Consider the following 18,252-nt stretch of genomic DNA (forward strand, 5'->3'; position numbering starts at 1 on the left):
GTCTTTGTGTTCCACATACCAAGTCTTTCGGTATTGGCTCTTCGAAGGGAAAACATGGATTCATCGCGAATACCTGAGGACAAAATCAGTCCCTTGAATTCATCTAAGAAAAAGACGCACGTATAAAAACCGTGACGGACTCAGTAATAGTAAAATCCTATTTCGATCAATGACTACCGCATATGATCCTTTTTTAACACTGACGCTGATATGATACCATACCTGCAAGGCGAGACTTCGGATCATCTCATTAATTAACCTATTCGACATCGATTCCATTGTCATTTCTCACTGGGAAGTAATGGTAACTGTAGTTAAACTGTAAATATTGCTTATATTGTTATTCTTGTATATTTTTATACAATAACAAACTATCAAATTTGATATAATTTGTTACAATTTCTTAATCATATTTAATATATTTTTATTAAATTCTCTTTTATTGAAATACATAAGTTCTAACTAATATTTTTGAAACTTCCTCTAAACAGTATACACTAAACTCTCAATTCAAAAGCGATTTCAGTTATAACACGCAAATAAGGTAATTAATGATTATTATTTATGTATATATAATATAATTGACTGCTTTAAAACTATACTACCGTGTGTTTTTAATAATAGATAATTAACAATTGTTTTTTTAGAGGATGCATATTTTACTACATTTTCATCTCAAGATCTCTATACTATGTTATTTAGTTCAGTGGACGATAATTTTATATGCTAATAAGAAACAAAAGATATTAATTGATACATTACTTTGTAAAAAATACAAAATTATTATCAGCATATTAATTAATTCGCTATGTAAATTCGAAATTTTTATTTATAAATAATTTATTGTATTTTTAAAAAGATAATGAGCTTTCTATTTGTTAGATATTATAAAATTTCATAAATTAATTTTGTTAAGATATGAAAAAGTACGATAATAAAATTAAAATAAAAAATAATTAAATTGGTTTGAAATAATTTTGGTAACATTTAAAAGATTATAATAATTTAATATAGTAAAAAAATAGATAATTAATAATTGAAAGAACTTCAAAGAAATTATATACAGTCTTAATTCATTACTTATATAATTTTTGTTATATATGTTCTTTTTCATTTGGAGAACCACGTTTATATATTCTAAATCATATGGATTTCATGATACTCGTCTGTAAAGTGGCGTAAAAGAATAAATTAATATAATCAGTGATATTTTAGGAATAATTAGAAAACTAACAAGATTTTATATCTAGTGACAAAGATAAATATTCAGTTGGCAGTATTGTGTAGTATTGTGATGAGTGGTCTACAATTTGTGGAATACGTATGAGTGTATACAAACGTATAGGACGTGAAAAAAATTAATGAAAATGTGTGGTCGAATTTGTTGGTAAATAGTTTTATCATTATTTTATTATTAATTATTGCATGACATACATAATAAATGAACAAATCAATATATCGTTGCAACTTTTTCATGGTTACCTTGTAACTATATAAATGTGCTTTATTTATATAGTTTATAATAAAACTAAATGTTGAAATTCACACTGTATCTTATTCACTGATCATGTAATAATGTCAAAACTTTCTAATTTATATAAATATTTCACAAAATATATTTGTAATTTATTGTAGCTCATTGGATCCTGAAACTTTGTGTTGTGCATGCGGATATAAGGATGCCAATGGTAAACAACGTAAATTGACATGGACTAAAACTGAATTAAAATATGATCCATCGTATAATATGTGTCCAAGAGACATCCTGCCTTGTATAGCATCTGGTTCACATTTTGAAGGAGAAAAAGAGGAAAGAGTTCTTTGTGCCATGACATGGGGGATGATTCCACCTTGGTATCAGGCGAGTTACAATATAAATTTATAGATATGATTTATAGATATTTATAGAATAACATTTATTTGCAATCTTGTTATTTTACATTTAAGTGTGATTAAAATTAATCAATTTTTATAAAATATATTATATATGGATGTTTAAGTTAATTTATATAAATTATTTGATCAATTTTCCAGGGAGATTATAAGAAACGTCCAAATAAGATAGCCACTCACAATAGTCGTTTGGAAAACATACATTCCTCAACGGTATATTCTCCATCATTGCAAAAACAACAAAGATGTATCGTGATCTGTGAAGGCTTCTACGAATGGAAGCCTGGTACAGATAGCAAAGTTCAAAAACAACCATACTATATATATGCAACTCAAAATAAAGAAATAAAAGCAGATGATCCTACAACATGGGGTAATGAATTTTCTGAGACAGATGGATGGAAAGGTTTCAATATATTAAAACTGGCTGGGATATTTGGAGTACATAAAACTGAAGAGGTATTATATATTCTGTTTTTTTCTATCTTATTCCTACAACGATTTCCTATCTTATTCCTTTTATCAGAAATATTCAAGATACTATTTAGTTATTATATCTTAGGGGAACATTATACATAGCTGCTCCGTTATTACAAGAGACAGTAACAAAGTATTGTCTTGGCTACATCACCGTATGCCAGTATATCTAAGCAACGAGGAAGAATGTCAAGTAAGTGCTTACATAATATTATGTATAATTTGTATAAGAAAAAGAATGTAGAATTTGTATAAGAAAAATACAAGTTTATTATTATCTTATGTAATTTTTTTCTAGGTATGGTTAAGTAAACATTTATCGACAGATGCGGCAATTAAAATGTTAAATGACATGATATTACAAGAAACTGCACTAACCTGGCATCCGGTATCTGTGATTGTCAATAATGGACTCAATAAAACTATTGATTGTAGAAAAAAGATAAAACCAAAGTAAGTAGAAACTTATAAAGCTAAAAGTAAACACTTTATTGCTTCGTAAAACCATATATTATAAAAATGTGTATATTGTTTATCGTTATCTGTATTATGACATAAAATTAAGTAAATTATTAATTTATTATTATTATATAGGGAGATTGGTCAAGCATCTTTTATGACTTCTTGGCTGCAGAAAGGATCAGCAATTTCAAATAAAAGAAAAAGCATAGATGACACAAACAACAAAGAGGACAAAAATATTTCAAAAATTCGGAAAGAAAATTAAAATTTGTGAGAAACTGTTGATTAAATATTTATATAACAATTTATTTTTCTTTCAATATCTAAGATTTACTGTAAGCAGTATATTTTATGAAGTTTGTATATATTATTATTAATTTAACTAATTACATTTAATATTTTAAATTGATTTAATATATTATTATAGAAACTCAGGAAACAAACTACTTCTTTAAAGAATTATATTACATCATATATTTTTTTAAGAATTGTATTTCGAAAATAAAATAACGTTTTTAGTAAAATACTCCATGTATAAAACTGTATTCACATAATGTTTTAACAAATAGATTCCGTCAATAGAATACTTTATCCTTTCACTTATTGTTAGATATATGAGGATATAGGATTTGCTAAGTTTTCCGTTTTTATAAATACTGAGCTATCTAGAATCTACTATTATTTTCTTCTAATTTTATTTATATTAATTCATATCAATAATTTTATCCATATTAATAACATAATAATGTAAATTGTTAATACTTACATGGTTAATCAAGTCTCAAAATTATACAAAAAGTGATGGAAGATGAATAATCATGGCATTGAGGAGTGAAATCATCGTTCAATCGGTCCAAGTCGCATGTATGACTTGAAGTGAATCACCTTCTGAAAAAATGTAGACAAATCACTCTAACAAAAAAAGAATAAATGTAAAAATTAACATAATAAAAATGCACAACAATGTAAAAAAGAATGAAAAATTCCCAGTAATAGGTCTATTTGCGTTGCTTAAAATTCCCAAAAATTTTTGTATCTAAAATGAGATAAATATATACTTTGGCGTTGAAAAGAGAGAGCAAAGATACTGAATGCAAAAAGTGCAAGCAATGCGAACAGAGCTTGGATTCTTGAAAAATATCGCATATGAAAATGTACGGAAATACTATAGTATACATTATGTATATTATAGATTTTCCTAGTTTTTCGTATGAAATACACTTTTTAAGAATCAGGCCCAGGATTTATTGTGTAATTCTTCAGTACAAAGAATAAATTAATGCCTATTAATTCAGAGTCGCCCTTATATTTAAGACTTCCTTAAATTTATCTTCAGATGCTCTACGAATTATTTTATTGAGTACTAAAAATAAAAAAAAATTTAAGAAAGCCTTAAATATAAGGCCTGATTATGAATACGGGTATAAATACCTTACATTATATCATAAAATATCAACGATTCGAATACCACGATTCAAATGCTTCGTCTTCAGAGCGACCATTTTAAACGAGTTAAGTGCCATCTGTAGTTCACTGTATGTCTTCAAACTAGGGACAGTCGGTTGGCAGCGTTTCGTGCACAGTTTCATGCCTTGCCGCCGGCGCCGCTGCCGCCATTTACGCCGCGAGTTGGCGCACTGCACAGTCATGCGCAATGTGCGCGCCTTGCCGCAACAGACTTTACAGACCATAGGTTACGTGCGTAAGTGCGTGCCTTTTGTAGAACCGCTGCGCGCGACTCTTCGCCGTCGTCTTTCCGTGTTCTTCCTATGATTCGACAGTAAAAGCCGCTATTCGTTAATGAGACAAAATCGACATATGACACATTAATTCCTGGTGACTGGCAGTTAAGTGGCAGAAAAGCGAGACTCGAGATCGTCTGTTGTGTACGCGTGCGAGCCAACTTCCTTGCGAGTGCGTGCGTGCGTTCTTGGCGTGCGTCGTACGTGTGTGTTTCATATTTCTGCGTCCTGCTAGGTCCAAAAAAGCGGCGAGCTAACGCCAGGATGACCAGCGGCGAGGAGACTGACAGGAATGTGATGAATGTCGAAACCGTGTACCATGAGGTCAACTCCAGGAACGGTTGGGCGTCTTTCTATCAGGTAAGATGAGAGAGGAAGAACGAAGGTGAAGGAAGGAAGAAGGAAGGAAAGAAAAAGTAACGGAAGGGGCGCGGGCGAGGAAGAAATAGCTCGCTCTTCCGCTCGGCGATGGCTTTTCCGCTTGCTGTTTCCGCGTTTTTAAAATCCGTTGATGCCGTCCCGGCTGTCACGTCTTTTGCCGGCTACTTCTCGTCGCCACGCGACTTCTCTTTCCGTCTTCTGTTCATGGTCTCTTTCATCCCGCGTTATCGCTCTTTCAGAATCTCTTTTTTGCAGCCACCGTTTTCGCATTACGATGAAATACTCCCGCGTGCCGCGTATCACGTCTGTCATGGTCTGTCAAAAATGTCAAATTCGGCTGAAAAATTGAACGTCGTCTTAGATTCCGGCACGCTTCGTCATTGAGATTCATGGGTTCGAACCATTAGATTTTTTATTGACTTTATTTATATACGAACATGATAACGTCTGATGATAGCGGGACGCAAATGTCGCGGAAACGTATAAATATATTCTTTTTTTCTAAATAGATCCGATTCGGATTTGCGAATTGTCTCGCGACTACAAAGCGACTTTTGTCGTGCGACAAGGATATGTTTCTTTATGTCTACGGTCGATAGTAGTTCATGATATTCCGTGCTTCAACACAGACAATAGACAATAATACCGTTCGATGTCGACACGCGGATTCGCTGAACGTGATATGGCTTCCGCGTTATTGCTGATGCTATCGAAGATTTGAGCGCCAAGAGCAACATGAGTCCACATTGGATTTACGGCTCTAATCGATTTAAACTGCCGAAGGAAAGTGATTTCGCGATAGCCGAGAATCAAGACAATGTTTGCATGACGATGTTATGACATGCGAGTGTACTCAAGGTCAGACTTCCAACTTGGAAATACATATTTAGCGATCGCATAATTTCTCCGAAGCGCAACACGAGTAACTTGACTACGATACGCTTGAACGCTTAGAATTTTTCTGATAAGATTATATTCTTGTTAATTGAGATTTCTTTACGCTACCTACTATGAATAAATTTTATTTTATGTATATAATTTTTATCTATGTATATGGATGTAATTTTATCAAGACCTTGTCTTTTATACAATTATTGTTAATCTAATATAGAATATGCAGTAAAAAGCTAAAATTTCTTGAAACTTGTTGCACAAATTCAAATATTTTATATAATTCATATTTCTCAGTAATTTGATTTTCTATTTAGAAATCTTCAACCAAATGTTTGTTACAAATTTCTATATCAGACTTGATTTGTAATTACATTATGGAGTTATACTATAAGATTATGTGATTGTGTAACAATACAATTAATGATTAAACATAGAGAGAGAAGGAGGGGGAAGAGGAGAGAAGTTCAACAAGAGATTTATTTAACTATTTTAATTTATATTTATTTATTGTTAGTATATACTTATTAATAAAAAAAAGTGTTTCTTTGTATACTTACAATTCGTTAATGATTTACTTTATATTTTACAGAGCATACGTAGCGAATGTGAAACTTTTGAATATACATGCAATGAATCAAAAAAACCACAGAACAAAACTCTGAATCGCTACAGGGATGTGGCACCATATGATCACACTAGGATTATACTCAAAAGAGGTGTATGTGATTACATTCATGCCAATCTTATACGGGTAAATATATTACATAAGAAATAATGTCCATATATAAGCGATTGATAATGGTAAAGTAAATATATTACATGATTTGTACATTAGGTGGATCATGCTGAAAGGCAATATATCCTAACGCAAGGACCTTTGCCAAATACTATCAGTCATTTTTGGTTAATGGTATGGGAGCAAAATAGTAGAGCTGTATTGATGTTAAACAAGATAATCGAGAAGAACCAAATCAAATGTCATCAATATTTTCCATTGGACGATGTAAAATCTACTTTAACGTTCGAAGATGTCAGTATAAAAGTGGATTATATCAGCAAGAAAGAATCGTCAGATTATACTACAAGAACGTTACGGTAAAAGAATATGTGTATATTATTAACTGTATATTTTTCTCAAGATTTGCTTTATAATTAATAATCACATTCTTAATATTTTTACAAATATTATGATATATTCAATGTTTTTAACTTATCTACAGTATAACGGATTTGGAAAGTAACGATAGTAGAGAAGTCTTACATTTTCATTATACCACTTGGCCAGACTTTGGAGTACCACAACGTCCAACGGCCTTCTTACGTTTCTTGGCAGACGTGAGGAAATCAGGAGCGTTAGATCAAAATGTTGGCCCACCCGTTGTTCATTGTTCTGCAGGAATAGGAAGATCAGGAACATTTTGTTTGGTTGATGCATGTCTAGTACTGGTACGTGAAATGCAGCAAACGATTTACAGGAAACTGTTTTGGCAATCGTTAACCAAGTGTTATTTAATTGTAGATTGAAAAATACGGTTTAAATGCTCTAAATGTACGACATGAATTGCTGGAAATGAGACGGTCTCGTATGGGTCTCATACAAACACCCGAACAACTTTGTTTTTCATATGCTGCCATCATTCAAGGAGCAAAACAATTGCCACTCGAAAACATGGTAAGTAAAAAATTAAAGTTGCTATTGTTTATCGAGTAGATTATAATAACAATTAATATAGTCTTTTTTTTAATTTTCGATATTTTTTACTGATATTTTAATAGACAGAATATTTCTTTTTGCAGACAACAAATTATTTTGATAGTAGCAAATTATTAATAAAATTTAATCATCTACTCACTGTATCTTATAACATGCTTTACAGGATATGAACAACGAAACAACTCATGATGAAACAATAACGACTTATGACGAAATGAATAATAAGAGTAACCATCCATTAGAAAGAGACGACGGACCTCCTCCTCTACCACCTCCTAGAGGAGAGTCTTTAACTCGTAGTATGATGGCAGATCTAAGTCCGGATAGTTCGACTGATAATGGTATTTCTTTATTTCTTGTTAAAACAAAATGATCTTTATATTATAACAAGCAGCATTAATATTAAAGAATATCAATTACAGATGAAGTAAGTGGACCACCTGATAAACCTTTGCCAAGTGAACCACCGAATCATGTAGAATTGTCAGATACAAACCTATCTACATCTATTTCAAATTATGTATGCGAACAAAATGCGGACGATGGCGAAGATCTTTCCAATGACGCTAAGAACTCTATTCTAACAAACAATTCTCCGTCCAATTCAGAGTGAGTAACGTCTCTTAGTAAACAAAACGCGAATTATTTAATGTTTATCTTAATGATTATGAATTTTGTTCTCTTGAAATAGGAAAGGGGAACTACGTCGGCGCAAAACGGAAAAAAATGAACGACTAGCTACGCAAATACGCGAGATGAAACGTCGACGGAAGGAGATGGAAGAATGGCAGAAATTCAAGAGGTCATTATTTAACCCTCTTAAAATAAGCTTAGGCATTGGGATCGGTGGGGGTATCATAGCAATCTGTTACTACCTGTACATGCGTAGTTAGATCTGTCGCATTTAAGGATATCATACGTACGTATATACACGCATCACTTTTCGAACTATCGATAACATTTCGATGACTTGCAATCATAGAAAGTGTTACTCTTAACATAAGATTCTGTTGCAAAGTTTTAATAATCTTGGCTAAAATCTTCGAGAGAGTAACTAAACAAAGGATTTTGTATCATACGATCGGCAGTAAAGTCACATCAGCAATACCGCAAACGATATTGTCTCCGTTATCGAAAGAACAAGTATAAATGAGTAAAAGAAATAATAAACAATGCTAGAAAGATAGTACATTCTTGAACTGCATTGTTATATATTCGAGTAAAAATGAGAATGGATACGGATGAAGGAGAAAAAAAGATGGACTTTTGATTTGTATTTTTATATTGTGATTTATTTTATGGATATCTAGAATGTTAGAATATATATGTTCATTTCTTTTATTACACTTTTGCTATCAAGAAAAAATAGTTTATTCCGTACATATGCTTGTTATTATGAAGTAAATTTTATCACACAATTCTTATAGATAAAATGTAACCTACAAAGAATTGTGTTAACACTTTGACTGTCATTAGGGCGGGGGGGTGGGGGGAGGTTCATTAAATCCGACCTCGGACGCTACGTAGTTAGCGCATAGATCGATTAGTCAAGTATGATCATTCTCGTAGTAGGCATCCAGCGATAGACTGCCAAATACGAGTTATCTAGATCCGTTAACGTGTTAACACCCAAATAAGTTACTATTGTAGGTAAAATATTTACTCAAGAACTAGTTACGCAATACTATATCATGATATAATCATATAACTTTATAAATATGATTTGCGTGAATTTTGATCATTCAATCATTTTATTGACTTAGAATTGATAATACGCTCGTATAATGATACACGTAAACACATAGAGAAAATCATGGATATATAAAGCTGAATTAAATGAAAAAACATTTTCATCATTTTAAGTAATTCTGACTTTATCATTTCCTATAAATAGAACATTTTTTAGTTAAATTCGATCTTTTCCTTCTTTTATGATGTAATTAATATGATGATAAATAAGCAAAAAAAAAGGAGACATTATATTTCTGTGATTTTCGACTAATGACATTTCGAAACGAATTAAACTTGATGTTAATATTTTACCAAAATCATTTTAGCTTTGAAAAAGCTAGGATGAAAGACTTATTTCCAAATCACCTTCATAATTTATAATTTAAATTCATATTTTCAAATCATACGGTTTATGTATAAAGATTATGCGTACGATGATTTGGAATGCCAATGTTTCGTGAATTTTGCAGTCCACTTCATCAGGGCGAGAAGCAGCCTGATACCCGCGAAACGCATAATCTTTATATAGAAAGCATCCATGGAATAAATACAGTTTATGTATTACAAAAGCCTCAAGAATAAATACAGTTTATGTATTACAAAATTGGAGAAGCTTATAAACTCATGATCTTAATTTTTTTAAATGAAAATATGGATTCAATGATCTGGAAATAATCTATTCAATTTCTTTAGTAGCGTTAAATGGGTATATTAGTGATAGACGTAGAAAGAACTTGTTAAACAATTTTATTATAGTTCCATAGATAAATGTTTTTAATTGTTGATTGGGGTAGATTCTACTATCTTATATCAAAGTCATTTGTGAAAATTTAGACTGCGTATATATATATATATATATATATTAACTTCACAAAAGAATTTAACAATATTTTCTATTTATCATGATAATTTTGCTCATTTTTTATTATTTGGCTATGAATAAGACAAACTTTTTTCTTATTTGCAATCTTTGTCTTTTTCTTTTTTGTTACAATAGACTATTACATTATGCAAATCGCCATTTAGGATGATAATATTTGATTTAACTGATAAACTCATGCATTTTGTTGTCATTCATAAATTCGATTAATTTGAACGAAGATAGATTGTAGAATCAATTATTTTACTCTACAGTATAAGACATTCCTGATGCACAGATATTAGCTCCAAATTTCTTACGCTTAAAAATGAAATTATTTTAGATGCTATTATGTAAAAAGATTGAACTCACTATGTTTATGAAGAGAATTTTTGCTGACAAATTATTTTTACCTTCTTTCTGTTATTAAATACTTTACAAAAAGAATGTTGCGAATTTTTAGTTTGATATGGAAATTCTTGAATAGTAAAAAGAAGAATACAGAAATCTGCTATAAGTAAAGTGTTATTTCTAAAAGTTACTGGTGATCTCCGCGACATTTTTTCACTTTTAATTTTTCTTTAAATTGAATCCTATTTGTGCATTTATCTCAATATCCTTATTAAACTTCGAAAATTTAGTAATAAAGTTGTATCGCGTTAGAGAGGAGCTGGAAAGGATTTACAAACGAAATCTTAGAAAATGTGAATTCCAGTTTATTGCTCAACAGCGTATGTTGCAAACTATGCATTGAGCATTGTGGACAAAGACTGAGTACGTCTATAATGACTTCTAGGACAAAAGGAGGAGGAAGTAAATGAACGATAAAATAACGAAAGTTAAGCCGGCGTATTTCTTAAGTCGAGCTTTTATATAAGCTACTTTGAGAGAAAGACTTGTCAGATCGTGTTCCAATCCAAAGATGAAGCGTGATGAGAATATGTGCGTCGCAACGTTTTGAAAAGATGCGCGTTACTAAAGTATTTTTTACTTTTGTACGTTAACTATCGTTGGAGCACGATCTTCCAACAAAGTTTTTAGGCATGTCGCACTTGCGCATATCGACGTGCTCATCTTCGCGTAATTATGTAGAACGATAGAACGTTGCAAAAGAAATTGAATGGAGAACAAAAAGGAAGCGAGCATAACTCTACGCGGAACACGATGTCGAGGGGATATGCAGTATTCTATTGTCAACAACACGTTTTAACTTTACGCACTAATATACTATTGTTATCTAATTTTTATCAAGATATTTATGTAAGTATATAAAACCGTAACTGCGACGATTCGATTAAACGGAAACGACGCAATTAATCTCGTGATGATCGTGTCATTGGCGAAAGGCATCATAGTGTGGAGATCTCTCGATCGTTCCATGCGCCTTGGAATTGAACTGAAAACATGTTGAATTTCGAGGACGACACAGTTTGCGCAATTAAAAAAAAGTCGCAATTATCTATTAACCGTTTTACACATGAAAGAATCGGGATGAACGATCGTAGACGCTCATCTCTCTCCTGTTGTTGATGATCGCGCGAAGCTTCCGGAAATGGGACATACATTCTTGAAAGTCCACAGGTCACGAAAACACGGTGCTAATTAAAAGAGTTCCAAAACCGATGTGCGCTTCGAAGTGCGTGCGTTCGTGCGTGCATGCGTGGATCTGAAATGAGAAACGCGTGTATGAGAGAGTGAATGCGATGGAACAATGGGAGCAGTCACCGATGTTGATCGTGCAACTTGCTCATTGAAGCATTATTCAAGAAAATGCAAGCATGGTTTTGCATTGACACTAAAAATTGATTTCTCTGATACAATTTTAAAATAGCATTTCTGATTTTTATCGTTTTGATTTTTCTTTTGTCTATTATATTAGATGTGACAATCTATTATTATTTTCACACATATAATTATAAATTTTTGAAAAAGTATCTATGGACTTCACATTCAGCATCGGACAAGGCACGAAAAAAACAGATCCAGCGATACAGTCTTTTATACTATTCGTATGCATACAATAGATATAATATTATACAAACAAAAACACAGAAACATAGCTAAGTGCCTACTCGTACAAACAAGGGGAGGGAAGGGAAAACCACAGCGATCGGTGAATAGTGTAATGATAGCGACTTCTCCCCTTTTTGGAAGAGCATAGTCACCGTGAAAGCGAGTCATTTTTATTACCCGACAATATATAAGTAGATAATTATCTAGTAAATCTAAGGCTGATTTAGTCGAAATGGTACTTTCGAAGGTGCTCCTATTATATTGAAGTAATCGTAAAAAATATCACTTTTCTCTTTATCAATTTTATTTTCTTGTATGCACAACATTTTTGTGAATAACATATTTTTTGGTAATTAAGAACGTAGTTTTTTTAATAAAATTGTCTTCTAATTATAAAAATTGGCAAGATATTTCTAGAACGGAACAATTGTAATGAGAATGCAGGTCTTTGTAGACTATAATTTTCTTGTCATGTTATATTCTATAATATTGTTTAAAATAAAAGATCCTTTGTTTATAAAGAAAGGCCATTTCGAATCGATCAATCTATCATAATCTCCGGATTGCCGAGCGATCATGCATCAGGGTACCGACGAAATGTGAGCGATAATCGAGCTTATTCTCGGATAGAAAAATCGATTTTATATCATTAACTACGCGCAATTGATCTTGCGCAAGGAAATTTTGACAGCCGCAGGAACTTATGTCTTCAATTTAAAGCAATATTCATGAATCATTGTGACGATATCGAATGTTTATGATTCGATCGATACGCTTGGCAGCCGGATTAATAATAAGAATCGAGTATACCCATTAGGCAGATGTAAGAATGGAGACAGAGGAAATTGACGATCCTTGATTCTTAGAAGCGCATCAGCTAGAGCATACATTTTATAAATCATGATGTTGTTTAATCTACATAATGCATTCTTTATACGACGGGGCCTTTTTACAATTACGATTATCAATCGTTGATTATCGACGCGAAAAAACATGGATTAATCTCAATACAAAAAATAGGTAATTGTCAGCGTGCTTCTGAAAGGATTAAGACAAAAGTATGTGAAGGTAGAGAAAGCTGTACGCTTGTCCGATTAATCGACCGTCAATTGAGCATTTTATAACAATTGTTTTCATAATTTTTAGTTATATTAAAAATTATATAGATAGAAGACGGCGGAATTGCAAGAAGAATTTGTAAAATTTGCTAATGGAATCAAAAATTCAAAAGGCCACACTTTAAAATAATTATAGAAGAACACAATTTCTTTTGACGCTATTTTTATTATATTTAGATATATTAAAAATATTTAAAAAAATTTAAAGAACATTTTTAAAAACGGTCGATTAATCGCACAGCGTCGGTAAGGGTAATATCTCTCCCTAACCCATTCTGCATCCTGCACAACTCGAAGTAGTTATTTACAATGTATCGTTGTAGAGCTATAGTGTCGAATGGTATTTTAATGTATAGAAAACTGAATGCACAGTAAAAGAAGGGAAACGGAAATTGGAAACATGTGTGAAAGAAAGAATTGAGTAAAAAAAGAAAAAGAGAATAGGAGTGAAGAGAGGAACGAAGCGAGAAATTGTTTCAATTTGCTGCATAAACTATAAACAAAATTTTACAAATTATTTGAAATTTTATTAAGCACTATATTTTTTATAAATATGGTCTCATCAATTTCTTGAACAGTACAATATACCTATATTTTTTTCTAGGAATATTCTTTTGTTTATAGAAAGTCTGTTCTCTAATATTTATTCGTTACGAATGAGTGTTATTTAGCATGTTCTAATTGGATATTAGATTAGATATTATCTATTCAACAAATAGTTAATTGGATTTTAACAATGAGCAACGTTAAATCGCTATAGTCGTTCCTCTTCTTCATCGAAATTTCATTTACACAAATTACACTGGATAGGCACTGGATGATACATAAAGATTTGCATACAATAAAATTATTTATACAGAAGTAACGAAACGGCAAGATCAATGCTCTCGCAAATATGCACATACATCAAGCCGATTCGTTCGAAATGATTCCCTCCTGCGAGAACGCTCTTATAGTAGAGGCAGTACTTGGCAGATATTTTACACAACTGGAAGTAGCATTGTGAGAGTAGAATTTTTCACACTATAAATTTTATACATGAATTTAAGACACATATTTCTTACAATTATGTATTTTTCATCGCGAATTTATTTTCGCAAAATACATTTCTGCGGAGAGTCCGGATTCATGTACTATGGATTCAGGTAATACAGATGTTTTCTTACGAATCATTGACGCAAATGTAGTAGATCCCAGACAATCACGACAAAGGCATTTCAAATTGTTTAATCTGATATACTTTTTTTGTATATGCTCAGAAAAACATAGACTTAATTAGGATTAGCGCGTTTATTATTGTTAAATTAAGAACATTTTATTTAGTATGATTTGTTTTAATACCCATAACATTCGATGATTTATCAAAAAAATTCAGTGTCTACCAGGAGTTCCGTAAAATCTTAATAAAAATCAAAATGTTTTGGATCTGTCTGCATTTATGTTTTATTTGTAAATAACGTTCGATTTTGGTTTTTAAGTAATGTTGGAAATTGACGACTCTTGGTACGCATATTATTCTCCAATTAGATTAGTTTCTTGGCTACAATAACAGCTGTACTAATATCAATATAATTGAGTGAATATTTTGGGTGTTACTTTAAATTAGTCACGAATCTATTTTTATTATGTAAATTACTGATAAATGGTAATAGTACATCGGTTATTGATATCTTTCTCTATCTCAGAGTTGATTAGATCGTTTATTTCGAAAATTGTATAAACATAATATAAATCTTAAAATTGCAATCTTGATGACTTTGTCAATTCTTGATATTGCAGAATTTAAGTTACACTTTTTTCGAAATAAACGGCTTAATTCATAATCCTGATTCTGTCCTACCTTGCAATCTAGATTTTGAAATTCTTAAATCGTAGACCCTGACATGTCTTATACGCATATGTTCATAAGCGATGCGAATCGTATAATCTTCCTCGAATTATCACCTAGCGTAAATTATTTTACCTTCGTTTTTTGTCTCGTATTTAGTCTTTCATATCCAGGTAAAGCCCGTAGAGATCCTTATCTGATAATTTCTTTCAGATCAAAAAGCGAAACTACCGAAAGCGGCGAATCTGTGCACGAGGAAGCTGAGTCCACCATCTAAATTGAAAGAAAAAAAAACAGAAACCGTCCTTCCATAGAATAATTATCCGTTATGTGCCTTGTCACATTTTAAAGGAAATCATGCTAGACACGAGAATCTGTTTAGTATAATAAAAATACTTAATAAAGAAAAATAAATAAATCAGACTATTTGCTACACAGAAATACGATGTACATATATTCGCTTTCACGAGTTCTCGAGTCCTGGATTATATTTAAGGATGAATGACTCGCGATTTTTGTCCTTTCCTAATTTTTAGTGATTTTTAAACTGTAAAAAGTAAGAATTTTTAATTAAGAATAATGAAAATAAAAATTAAACAACAAATGCATTCATGAAATTTAATATAATTTCGTCACATTCTCCATTTGATTTACTATTAATTAATTCATATACAATAAATATAAACTTCATCACAAAATAGGATAATTGTTGAAAATGAGTAAATTAAACAAAGATTTACATCGTTATTTCATCGAGGAACCAAAATTTAACTTTTTTTAATTGCATTAACAAAAAGAGAGAACATTTTAAATGACGAATTATTATTTAATATTGATTAGAACAAGATTAAATTTTCACATGCGTTGTGATGTAACAATATATAATATGATGTTTTAAAGATAACTCTCTCTTATGTCATGCATCATATGAAGATCTAACCACTGCATCTTGGATAATGAAATATCTCGCAAGAATACGTCTTGTGTAACAAATTAAAAATAGAAGAAATTATGTGAAATTCATTTTTATTTCGATTAAACTTGGCAATAATTGATAATAAGTACGATAATAAAATATATGCGCAGTTAATTCAATATTACGATTTTAATCATAGATATAGAAGCAACCCTGTATATATACCGACTGTTTTATAATTATGTTGAATAAATTATTACTTTTTCGTTATATAAAAAAAAATATTAGTTAACAAAAATAGTTTTCTAAATTTGTTCTTAATTTTAAACTTAATAAAGTTAAAAAATACAATAATATACAATAAAAAATATAAAGAAAAATAATATAAATTTATCTAAATAAGATATACTTTATGAGTCAGGAAATATATCGTGGACACAAGCAAGATACTATAAATCTAGATAATAAAAATTCATATTTTAGAATGTACCAGCAAAACGTCAAAATGATTCTGAAGCTTTGTTTCAATAAGCGTATATTTGCGCGGTAATTTTGAGTAATCCTGAATATATGCGCGAATTGACGTACTAAATTATCAATATTTTACGCATAAATAGACAAGCATTGAGGGGGTTTCCTTGTAGCAAAGTTAACACCTTCAAGGCCAGTAAAACAAGGAGCATCGTAGTAATATACCAAGATAGATCATCGATGTATCATGTCTAGCTAATTTACCAGGTCAGTTATCACCCGTCGTAGAACGTCATTGTATAATTAGCGTGCTCTGGTTTGACGTCATTGTTTCATATAAATACTGAATGCCTGGTCCCGGCCACCATAAACTTGTGAGAGAGCTGTCTCGACGTGCTATTGTACTTTTAAATAAATACTTTGCATTGAAACGTGTTACTTCCTCTTTTGAGTAACCTAATTTTGAGTGATTATTTTTCTTGCTAAATATCAATATAATTCAATACTTTTAAGTACAGGACGGTAAGTATATAATTTTCTCAAATTTAAACAGATCATTTTCGTAAATATATGTTTATAGTTTTTGTATCTATTACAAATCTAATGTCTTTCCTATGATTATGAAAAAAATTTTTTTTCAAAAATTTTTTTATAAAAATAAAAAATGATTTAATTCATTCCAAAACTTATTTGAATTATGTATAAAAATTATTAGAAGCAAATCCGTTTTATTTTAACAAATACATTCATATATATACATATATTGGGAATATGTAAAGAACATCTACTAAGAACTTTTTAAAAATACGTATGTTTTATTTGAAATTTGAGATGTTTTTCCAGTATGAACTATTGATCCACAAATCTTTAGATATCTGTCGATGTTATGGATAAAGATACAATCCTTTTTTTTTTCTTAGATGACTGCCACATTTATTGTCTTCGCGCTGCTGTTCGTCGCCTGTTCTTACGCATCACCTCTTAGAATGATGAGCATGTTTGGTTCTCCCATACTTGTTGTGCCAGTTCTTGTTCAAGAACTAGACGATCCTCAAACTTTGATAAACAAGGAATCGGTATACGCATTAAATGACGATTTTAAAGTTCCGAATAATATCGCAACCTCCAATATTGAAAAACGCAGTGTAGAGGAAGCAAATGATGATGATCTTGAGATTGCAGCTGGTACCAATGTTCTTCGTCCTCTCTTCGTGTATCGGCAACAGGTCGCGTATCGACAACGTGCCAGGGATGCTGTCCGAGGTAGAGGTAGGCGAATATAAGCGAAAGAAGCAAAAGCCGATTTGGAGATTTCAATAATTGCAACTTATCTCATTTTGATATTAACTCATTTTGGGAGGATAATACATTTGAGATACTTGGAAACTTATAAAGCCTCAACGGGTCTAAAGATTTTTGAAGTCCTTTAAAGATCTTTAAAAAAGAATTGAAAGAAGATCGAGCAAGAAAAAATTTCATGAAATTTAAACAAAAATACGCAAACCCCAAAGAAAAATGGATAAACTACAGAGAAGCTAAGATGGTTTCGCATTAAAATGATTCGATTAAACAAAATACGAACATCTATTTTGAAAAATAATAAGCTGTGATACGAATCTTTTTTAAACAAAATTGACATTTGTAGCTTGCTAAGGTTGTATAAGATAAAGCTTGCTGCTCGCGGATATTTATAGGTGTGCCATGAGCACACAAGAACAAAAACTTAAGTTTATAAACAGCGAAGCGGAAGACT

At 31.3% G+C, this 18,252-nt stretch overlaps 3 protein-coding genes and 1 long non-coding RNA gene across 6 annotated transcripts; 3 read left to right on the plus strand and 1 right to left on the minus strand.

Annotated features, from left to right (window-relative positions):
• Nucleotides 1–1,233: 1,233 nt before the first annotated feature.
• LOC105143553 (abasic site processing protein HMCES) lies at nt 1,234–3,356 on the plus strand. The gene is made up of 6 exons (XM_087416801.1): nt 1,234–1,387; nt 1,636–1,865; nt 2,039–2,352; nt 2,456–2,563; nt 2,669–2,823; nt 2,965–3,356. Exons 1-6 carry the CDS (start codon nt 1,362–1,364, stop codon nt 3,095–3,097), a joined length of 966 nt encoding a protein of 321 aa, XP_087272927.1. The 5' UTR covers nt 1,234–1,361; the 3' UTR covers nt 3,098–3,356.
• A 242-nt stretch (nt 3,357–3,598) lies between these two features.
• On the minus strand, nt 3,599–4,359 carry LOC147910598 (uncharacterized). 2 transcript variants are annotated; one of them, XR_015548463.1, is made up of 2 exons: nt 4,269–4,359; nt 3,599–3,720 (listed from the first exon to the last, which is right to left on the minus strand). It is a non-coding gene; the product is annotated as an uncharacterized LOC147910598 (long non-coding RNA). The 2 variants fall into 2 exon arrangements; XR_015548464.1 differs by having other exon boundaries at nt 4,264–4,352.
• A 158-nt stretch (nt 4,360–4,517) lies between these two features.
• Nucleotides 4,518–15,553, plus strand: LOC105143554 (Protein tyrosine phosphatase 61F). Of its 2 annotated transcripts, XM_011051944.2 has the most exons (9): nt 4,519–4,934; nt 6,439–6,600; nt 6,685–6,944; nt 7,070–7,295; nt 7,369–7,521; nt 7,727–7,904; nt 7,986–8,172; nt 8,255–8,365; nt 15,326–15,553. In XM_011051944.2, exons 1-9 carry the CDS (start codon nt 4,839–4,841, stop codon nt 15,387–15,389), a joined length of 1,437 nt encoding a protein of 478 aa, XP_011050246.1. In that variant the 5' UTR covers nt 4,519–4,838; the 3' UTR covers nt 15,390–15,553. The 2 variants fall into 2 exon arrangements, with proteins under 2 accessions (XP_087272925.1, XP_011050246.1); XM_087416799.1 differs by lacking the exon at nt 15,326–15,553 and having other exon boundaries at nt 4,518–4,934; nt 8,255–14,709.
• A 134-nt stretch (nt 15,554–15,687) lies between these two features.
• Nucleotides 15,688–18,015, plus strand: LOC105143555 (uncharacterized). Its single transcript, XM_011051946.2, has 2 exons — nt 15,688–17,021; nt 17,420–18,015. The coding sequence occupies exon 2, from the start codon at nt 17,420–17,422 to the stop codon at nt 17,780–17,782; it is 363 nt and encodes a 120-aa protein (XP_011050248.1). The 5' UTR covers nt 15,688–17,021; the 3' UTR covers nt 17,783–18,015.
• The last annotated feature ends 237 nt before the right edge of the window (nt 18,016–18,252 follow it).

This window comes from Acromyrmex echinatior, chromosome 2 (assembly GCF_024713525.1).
Source record: "Acromyrmex echinatior isolate Ae372 chromosome 2, ASM2471352v2, whole genome shotgun sequence".
Classification (NCBI taxonomy): domain Eukaryota; kingdom Metazoa; phylum Arthropoda; class Insecta; order Hymenoptera; family Formicidae; genus Acromyrmex; species Acromyrmex echinatior.